The sequence below is a fragment of the Hipposideros armiger genome, unplaced genomic scaffold (assembly GCF_001890085.2).
Source record: "Hipposideros armiger isolate ML-2016 unplaced genomic scaffold, ASM189008v1 scaffold_362, whole genome shotgun sequence".
Classification (NCBI taxonomy): Eukaryota; Metazoa; Chordata; class Mammalia; order Chiroptera; family Hipposideridae; genus Hipposideros; species Hipposideros armiger.
This window is the reverse complement of record NW_017731712.1, coordinates 1,405,183-1,414,307: the sequence shown is the minus strand read 5'-3', so window position 1 is coordinate 1,414,307 and position 9,125 is coordinate 1,405,183. Positions and strand designations below refer to the sequence as shown.

Below are 9,125 nucleotides of genomic sequence, written 5' to 3'. Positions count from 1 at the left end.
TGGGGGCGGGGCGGTGGGGAGAACGGAGCCCCCACGGGGCGACATCGGGCCGCAGGTGGGGATCTGAGCTGGTGGGTGGGGGTGCGGTTGCCAGCGCTGGGGTCCCAGGAGGAGACCCCAGGCCCAGGCCCACCCGTGGCCACCACCGTCGGTCCGCAGCCGCCGGGGCCGCCGCTGCGCATCCGATTACGGCCATCGGCCTCCTGCAGACGTGAGTTCTGCCCTCGATGGCCGCCTGCGTCTGACCGTCAGGTGTTGGAAGGGTGCGTTTGGGGCGGACCTTCTAGGAAGTCTTCACCAGGCTCACCTGTCCGCGGTGGGCACGAGGCCCGCTAGAAAACCACACTTTACAGAAAAGAGAAATCTGGGCACCTGTACCGCTACAAAATAATCGGTAATTTTTCGAGGAATGATAATGGCTTGATATCCTGACATTAGAGACACACACGAGGATGGCCGCCCTGCCCTGCAGACCCTGTCCAGGCACCGCCTGTCCCCAGGCCCACACACCTTTAGCGGTGACAGCCCCGATATCCCGAACAGACTGGCAGCCTTGGACATCCTGGCCACCCTGAACACCGCAGACGCCCCAGCTGTGGTGCACACCCCACTGCCCAAAGCTCTCTGCCCGCACCCTCCTTTCTATCCTGCGGGAAAATGGAGTGAAGGGGAGAGCCTGAGCAGTGGCTGCAGCCCTAATGTCCGTCCCCACAATATTGGGGGCCCTTCCTTTCCATCTGTCCCACCTCAAGGGTGGACTTGGAACCTCACTCAACCCCAGAAGGACCACTTAAGAGGTGGGGCCCATCTCTTGGTCCCCAACTCTGCCTGAGCCAAACACAGCAGCCCTGAGTCCACAGCAGGGCATGACACCAGCTTCCTCCTAGGCAAACCCCAGATCTGTGTGAACTTCTGTACCACTATCACGAAAATATCCAAACAACAAATCCCCTAGCTTAGGATACACAAAGACCCTGTAGGAGACCCTGCAGGTGGTCTGGGCGCCCTGTAAATTAGCCCAACTGCTTGGAGGATGGAGACACAGGTGAAACAGACACACAGCCGCTCCATCCCAGAAGCCCCATTGGTTTATTAGTCCCGAGTCGGCTGCTGGCGGTGCTGCCCCCAGTTATCTGCCGGGCAGGCAGGTGGGCAGGTGGGCTGCTACTTAACAAGCTTCCTCATGGTGCTCAGGGACGGGCTCCTGTACTCCCTCCCGAAGTGGTTCCAGTGGTTTAAGTAGTTAAAGAGGTGATAGACCAGCAGCCGCTTGTCAAAGCCCGGCGCCTTGGGCATCTTCTGGTAGTAGGCAGTGAAGAAGGATCTGGGGAAGCCCCCGAACATCAAGGCAATTGCCAGTTCAAACTCAGAATGGCCGTAGAAGGAAGCTGGGTCATAAATGATGGGCCCCGCGTCGTCCTCAGCCACATTTCCTGACCAGAGGTCCCCGTGAAGAAGGGCAGGGACAATCTCTAGGCCGCAGAACAGATCCGGGATCTTCACCTAAGGAAGTCATTATTGGACACAGTTATCAGTGGACTGTGAGCCGATTCTGGACAATAAGCACAGCCAACCTCATGTTTGTGCTGGTTCAGACACAGCGCAGCCCACCAGGGCTGGAGACACAGCCTCTGTCGGGCTCCAGGGGACCGGAACCTTGTCTCACTGCTGACTATGGACTCCAGGAGCTCTACGCCACTAGTGGTTCCCTGCAGTAGAGACCCCAGAGGGGGTGGTTTTATTGTCCTGTAAAACAGGAGCCGTGCAGCCTGAGTGGAGTGTCCTGTACGTAACTTAGCAAGCTTTCTCCACTACCCTTATTTCACAGCACGTGTGTATCTGTACCAATTTCACATCCTCCCGGTGACTTCATTAACGAGTAAAGAACATTTCTCCGACGCATGCTCACCCGAGATTGATAGGCCAGTTCTGTTTTTAACATTCTGAGAGTTGTGTTTTGAGACTACTCGCTCTGGGGCACCTGCTGCCAATCTGCTCTAAGGTGAGATGCTTGTGCTTTGGTAGAAAGGGAAGGAAGAACAGGGTAGAGGTGAGTGCCGCCTTCACAAGCCGGGCACCTGTGTGTCACATGAGCGAAGGCTGAGGTTAAGTACCTGGTGACCCAGCGGCTAAGAGGCACAATCAGGGCCTACCCCCTCCCGTTCCCCCCTGAGGCCAGCAACCAGGCACTGTGTGTCCACAACTTGGCCAGCTCCGCCCCAGGGCTCAGTGGTCCCTACCCTGGCCCCACACAAGTGAGGTGGGCCCTGCTCTCAGAGGGTAACTGCTGTGCCCACCTGGAGCTGTGACCAGAGTTCTCGTGCCTCCCGGTCACCATAGTCCTTCTCAATGAGGTCCATCTGCGCTTGGAGCCGGTGCCGGACAAAGAAGGTCGACCAGTCGTCCTGCCACTCGTTCACCTGGGCAACAAGGAAAAGGAGGCTGGTGCCACAGCTGGTGGTCACACAGAAGGTGCCCAAACCCTAGATCAACACAAGTGTTACAGTGAGCCAACAAAGCAGATAAGATGGAATCGTTACAAATAATCAGTTAATCCAAACTGGATTAAGCAGACAAAGAAGAAAAGGGGAAGAAAGAACAGCTGGGACACTAAAAACAAACAGCGAAATGACAGATCCAAAGGTAACCATATCAATAGCACGTTCAGTGTGAATGGTTTAGACACCCCACTTAAATGACAGGTGACAGGTGGGAAAAATGAAGCAAGACCCAAGTAGAAGCATGTACGAGAAATGCACTCCATCTATAAAAACAGAAATAGGTTAAAAGGACAGAAAAGATATAGACCACGCTGACACTCATGGAAGGAAAGCTACAGTGGTCATATTAACATTAGACAAAGTAGACTTCAGAGCAAGGGTAAGCGCCACCAATGATACGGAACAGAAAGTCGTTTCACAATGGAAACGGGGTCAGCTGATGAAGAGGACATAGTAACCCTAAATGCTTGTGCCTCTGAGCTCATGAATAAATGCTCCATCATTAATCAGGAAACAGCCTGAGAGAGAAAACATTTCGCACTTTCCACAACGGCTACCTCTTGAAAAGGCGGGAAAAACCCAGTGTGGCAAGGATGTGAGGCAGCTGGAACTCACACGCTGCCGGTGGGGACATAGGTGGTACAGGCACTCTGGAAAAGAGTGTGGCAGTTTCTTAAAAAGTTAAATACGAACCTATCATATGACCTAGTCATTTCCGTCTCAGGTATTTACCCAAATGGAAGCATTTGTCCACACAAACTTGAGTACACGAGGGTTCATAGCAGCTCTATTTGTGAGCAAAACCTGAAAACAACTCAGCTGTCCCTTGACAGGTGAACAGATAGAAAGGACTGGTTTATCCATAAGGACTGGTTATCCATACAGTGGGACAGGCTTGCGATACACGCGACGACATGGGTGAACCTTGAAATCATTGTGCTGAGTGGGAGAAGCCAGAATAAAAAGAGGAATACTGTGTGATTCCATTTATGTTAGATTCCACGAAATGCAAGTTTATCTATAGTGACAGAAAGCAGATGAGGGCAGGGACGGGCGGGAGGGAGAGATTACAAAAGGCATGAGGACATTCTGGGTGATGGACATACTCACCACCCTGACTGTGGAGAGTGGTTCACAGTGTATACGTGTCAGAACTCACCAAACTGTATACTTTAAATAAGCGGTTGGTTTTGTGTCAATTAGACCTGAATGGAGCTATTTTTTAAAGATGGAAAGCTTATACTATTTTATACAGAGCTTATTTTATACATTGTGGAACTCCCTAGGGCAGAGAGCAGAGCTGTGCTCCTTGGGCAGTGTCCTCAGCATGGCAACACTCCCTGTGCAGGGTGCTGTGGTCGCTTAGCCCCGGGCTCACCCCTTGGTGCTGGTACACCTGAAGCAGATGGGAGGACCCTCCTCAGACAGCCTGAGGTGCACAGGGGGCACCCTGGTTCCCCACCTGCCTGCCCAGGCCCATGTCTGGGGCTCTGGCCAGGTCCCAAAGACACAGAAGAAGTATTGGGAGCTGGAAACCAGCATTGGCTAGCCCAGTCCCTCCCTCAGGACAGAGGGGTCATGACCCCCTCCCCCACGGGAAGCCATGACCTTCCTCTGAGCTGCCACAGGCAGGGCCCCTGGGTGCACAGGTGAAGTGCATTTCTTGTGCACCTTGACGGGCAGGGCAGTGTGGCGGTTAGGGCCCGTGCTCTGGAGCCAGACGGCAGGCCCAACCCTGCCCCCACTCACTACCCGCATGACCTTAGGGGCGTCCCTCGGCTTCTGTGTGTGCATCCTCACCTATAATGTGGCTCACGATGCCACCACCTCATAGGTTGCTGTGGCCACTGGATGAGTTGAGTTGGCTAGAGCACTTAGAATGGTGCCGAGCACGTAGCTGTTAGTCACGTGGCCCCCTGTGGTCTCATTGGGGCTCAGGGCACTAGGTGACTGAGAAGCCTGCCACCACCCTCAGGGTCATACCACTGATGGCTACAGCCCCCTAAGGAGCACGGAGCCTCCTGGACGTTGGGGCTGGTCCGTGGCACAACGCCCAGGGCCATCTTGTCAAAGCACCAGGAGGCGGACCCAATGTCTTCCCAGGCACCTCACCCCATCCCGGCCAGCTGGTTCATCCTGGAGTCTGAAGGGGCACGCAAGGGCCACCTTGCCCCTCCCGGACCAGCCCTTCTCACCTGCTTCACACGTTGGGGTTCTGTGAACAATTTCATTCCTCAGTCAGAAAAGCCACTGTGTGAGGTCAACCAAGTGTGTGTGGAGACCCCGCCGTTCTTAAAATCTAATCTGCAGCAGGACATGCCTGGCTCAGCCACGCTTGCCGGGGACCGCTATGCCTGCACTGGTCACCAGCTCCAGACGGCTGTACCCAGCGAGAGAGCCAGCTTCCGCAGAGGTTGGGGGTGCTAACGAGCCCCATATGTGAGGGCTGCCCTTGGCTGGCCTCAGTCCGAATGTGCCTCAGACTTGCCCCAGTGACTTTAAACTGGGAGCACTGCCCTCTGCCCACTCCACGGACAGACACAGAAGTCTGCTGTGTGATTCCACTTGTGTGAAATGCCCAGAATAAGCAAATCCATAGAGACAGGAAGAGACCAATGGTTATTAGTGGCTGAGGGCAGGGGAGTGTGGCGTGACCACTAGTGGCTACGTGGTTTCTTCCCGGGGTGATGACAATGCCCTAAAACTAGACAGTGGTGGTGGCTGCACAATATCATGAGTGTACTAAGAATTGTCCACTTTAAAGTAGCCAAGTTTGTCACATGAATTACATCGCAATAGTTCCAATCATTGTTTCAAAGGCTCCAGGAGAGGGGCTCAGCAACCAGGACTTAAACCCTGACCTCACACACTGCTTCACTCACCCCCCACCCCACCCCCATTCATCACACACCATCCGGAAATGCCTTTGCACCTGCTGTTCCCTCTGCTTGGATGCTCTTCCACCTCCCCCCAGTACAGCTCCCCCACCCCACCCCAGGTATCACAGCTCCACCCCCAGCACAGCTCTCCCCCATCCCAGGTATCACAGCTCACCCTCTGCTGTCAGAAGTCAGGCGGTCAGTCTCCCTGGTGCCTGGGGGGCTGGCACGCTGGCACAGACAGGGCTGGGTGCCCAGCACCAGCTAAGCAGGGCACCCTCACCCAGGCACTCACCTGTGGGATGAAGCCACAGCATGTCGCTGTGTGGAAGCCGAATTTGGTCACATGCTGGGGCCCGGCACCCTCAGCCCTCCGACCTGTCAACAGGAAGAGACACTGTCTTTCTCGGAAATGCTGGACCTGGTAGGGCTGCACTGCTGGAATGCGGGTGGGCTGAGGAATCGCGCCGGGCAAGCGATTCGCCAGACCACTCCCGCCTCGAGCACACTGGACGGCAGGACGAGGGTAGAGGGCTCGTGGGGCAATCCTACATGTCCATCAACTCCACCCAAACCCCCACCTGGCAATCTTGTTTTCATCGCGCTGGCAGAGATGGTGCACGGCCCAGGGCTGAGACCAGCTGGGCACCACCCCGGGCGCAGGGAAGCATCTGGACACACCTACTGTGTGTTCCTCCTTCCTCCACTTGTCCCTGAGCTTCTGGTTATACAGGTGCAATTCCGCCACCTGGTCCCCGAGTTTTGCTGCCTGACTGCAGAAAGAAGAGACGCAGCCGTTACAGTAAGAAACGACAACTGGCTAGCACGCTCCAGTTTTAGAAACGTCTGAAACACCCTGAAAGCTACTGTCCATGCTTTAAACAGTGGGAAGTGAGCTGCAGGGAGTGACCCTTTCCAAGACATGGAGCAGCGTTAAGTCACCACACACAAGAAAGCAGAGGGACTGCACAGAGGACTTAGAGGTACCAGGACTTGGGGACACATGTGCAGAAAGTGACGTTAGGTGAAAAGCCAGCTCCCAATATTTGGAAAAACAGATGTAAACCACATATAAGAAAAACACCAGACAGAGGGGAAGAGGTGGGGGGAGGACAGAGAGGGTGAGGGAGTCAAGTTCACAGTGGCTGTCAGAAGCCAGACTCTGGGGGATGCACACGGGCACACGGGCACACGGGCATCGCAGTACGAAGCAGTGCACCTGAAACTTATAGAATGTCGTTAGCCACTGTCACCCCAGTAAATTTAGTTACAGTTTTTTAAAAGACCAGGATGATAATCACACACGAAAACGTCAGCAGTAGCTGGTCCCTGCTGATGGAATTATGGGTGGTTTCATGTCTTCTTTACATGAGTTTGTGTTTCCACCTTTCTTGTTTACAGTGAATAGATAAACCTTTAAGGACCTCAGGTGATTCCTAGACCAGAGATTGCTGTGCCCAACTCGAGCTGGCAGGTCACTCTGCACCAGGCAACAGGCATTTCAATCACACTCATTTGCTGCAGCTTCACTGGAGCCAAACTTGCCCAAAACCAGTCGCTCACCAGAAAGCGAGAGCCGCTGGTTGCCATTAAGAGTGGCGGGTGGGATCGCTGCCCTCCACACACACGTGCGCATACATGCACAAACACTCACACACACTACACACACATGTACACGCCACACAGCTATGCACATACTCGCTCACCTGCTCAAGCCCCTCATCTTCAGATACTCCATCACAAAGGCGGCCCCGCCTCCAGGCAGGTCGACCACCTTGATGGGCCGCGGCACCCGCACCAGGCCAGTGCTCCGGAGGGCCTCCAGGCTCGCCAGCTCCCCCTCAAACATCTGCCGGGCCTACACCGGAACACATCACAAGCCCAGGCTCCAGCGGGGCCAAGCAGCCAGGCTGTGGCTCACGGCCCTGGACAGAAGCCACCGTGGGGGGACACAAGCACCCAGGACCATAGTTACTGAAAACTGGCTGGGGAGCAAGCCATCGGCCCCTCAGAGAATGGGGGCAGCGTGGCCCTTGTGCGTAGGACACAGGACCAGGACGGGCAGGGCTGGGGCAGGCAGGCTGCTAACGCCCCTGCAGGGCGCACTTGCGCTGAGAGGTGGGCAGGCACAGGCCACAGAGACGTCCTAGGGGCGATGGGGTCTGTGGGGTGCTGTGAGATGCCCGGGGTGCCAGTGGGGTGGCCTGGAGTTTGGGTCAGTGGAGGGTCTGGGTTTGGGCCTGGGTCCCCTTCCAGGTTGCCAGCCCCCTTCCCTGCCTCGAGCAATCACAGCACAGGGAGTAGAGGCCTGGGGTGTAGAGGGCTCGTCCCGGTCACTGGGGCAGGGGGAGGCGCCGGAGGTGGCTGGGCGGGGCCTCCATGCCAGGACTCTCAGAGGCAAGCACCCACAGGGCCTGGAGGCTGGGAGGGAGCCCTGCACCCCACCCAGAAAAAAAGACTCCCCCACCCCACCCTAAAGCAGGAGAACAGCCTCCACTGGGCCCCAGGAGCTTCCCATTTCTAAAACATTTCCCACAAATACCCCAATTTTAAATTAGGCAGACTGTCACCTAGAGAAACCACCTCAGGTAAAAACGTGCTCGTGGATGTGTTTTGTGAGAACCTCAGACCCAAATCTGGGGACGAGCCCAAAGTGCCTCTGTCCACACAGCAAAAAAATCATCCTTTAATTCTAAGTGCCTGAGGGGAACATGAGACGAGGTGTCCTGGAAGCGGGGACCATCCTGGAAGGGGGCAGTGAGGTGACCTGCACCTGAGAGCTGCACTTGTCACCTGTTGTCACCTACTCTCGTGCATTCATTGAACCCCTACTAAGTGCTCGTATTGAGGGCTTCAAGGGTGAACGGTCCCAGCCTGGAGGGGCTTTCAGGGTCCAGCTAGGAAGGTTCCAGGGGCTATTGTGAACCTAAACCCTCTTCCCCGAGGGTGGGGCTTAGCATTCTGAGGGATTCTGGTTCTGAAATCAGACTCCTCACCGGTCCCGGTGCCCACAGAGCAGGGATGCTGGGTCAGTCCCACCAGGTGCGTACCACAAGGTGGGCAGTGCTGCAAGGCACTGGGAGGGGTCTCGCTGGGTTTGCTCCAGCCCACAGACAGGCCCCCCCACCCCGGCCCCCCACAGGGGCTGGCCCACAGAGCCTGGCGGGAGTGGCGCTGAGCGGCCTGCTCTCGGGCTGCTGCACACACTACCGTGAATGTCCTCCATTTGTAAAATGCTGTACTTTCCACATATATTTAACTGAAATAGTATGAGCAGGCCATGGGAACCAGGTGCAAACACAGGGATGCGAGCCTGGCCCTGGGGGGCCCTGGGGGCCCCTGGCTCCACCTGCCTGCCCAACCTGCTGAGGAAGACAGGCAGCTGCTGCGGGAGACCCAAGCCCAGAGCTGGGGCCGGGGGTTTGGCAGAAGCAGCCCAGGACTCCAAGCTGTACCTCCCCATGCTTGATGGGTACAGAAATTAAACCAAACAACCAAAAACTCAGGTGCAAGCTGGCTAGAACAAACCCTACAGCTGACAAACCCCTGATCCCTCAGAAAATGCTTGGGCCCTGCCGGTCCTGCGGGTGTCAGCGCCAAGGCTGCAGGCTGAGCCCCAGGGCAGTGAGGCCAGGCCCGGCCCAGGAAGGGGCCCCCTTGCCGTTGCCCCCTTACCCGATGCCCTCTCGCCCAGCGCCCCATCCTCCTTTATCCACCCGCTCCCTCTCTACCCCCCTCCCCTCTT

At 56.2% G+C, this 9,125-nt stretch overlaps 1 protein-coding gene across 2 annotated transcripts in view; it reads right to left on the bottom strand.

The window, feature by feature from the left end:
* Nucleotides 1-1,066: 1,066 nt before the first annotated feature.
* Nucleotides 1,067-9,125, bottom strand: part of FN3K (fructosamine 3 kinase) — an 8,743-nt gene continuing 684 nt past the window's right edge. The window contains exons 2-6 of one of the 2 annotated variants that reach the window (XM_019662012.1): nt 7,087-7,238; nt 6,062-6,153; nt 5,676-5,758; nt 2,298-2,483; nt 1,067-1,503 (exon numbers count right to left, since the gene is read on the bottom strand). In XM_019662012.1, the coding sequence (XP_019517557.1) occupies nt 1,165-1,503; nt 2,298-2,483; nt 5,676-5,758; nt 6,062-6,153; nt 7,087-7,238 (852 nt within the window). In that variant the 3' untranslated portion in view covers nt 1,067-1,164. The remainder of the gene's footprint in view (nt 1,504-2,297; nt 2,484-5,675; nt 5,759-6,061; nt 6,154-7,086; nt 7,239-9,125) is intronic. The other variant, XM_019662013.1, reaches the window with a different exon arrangement.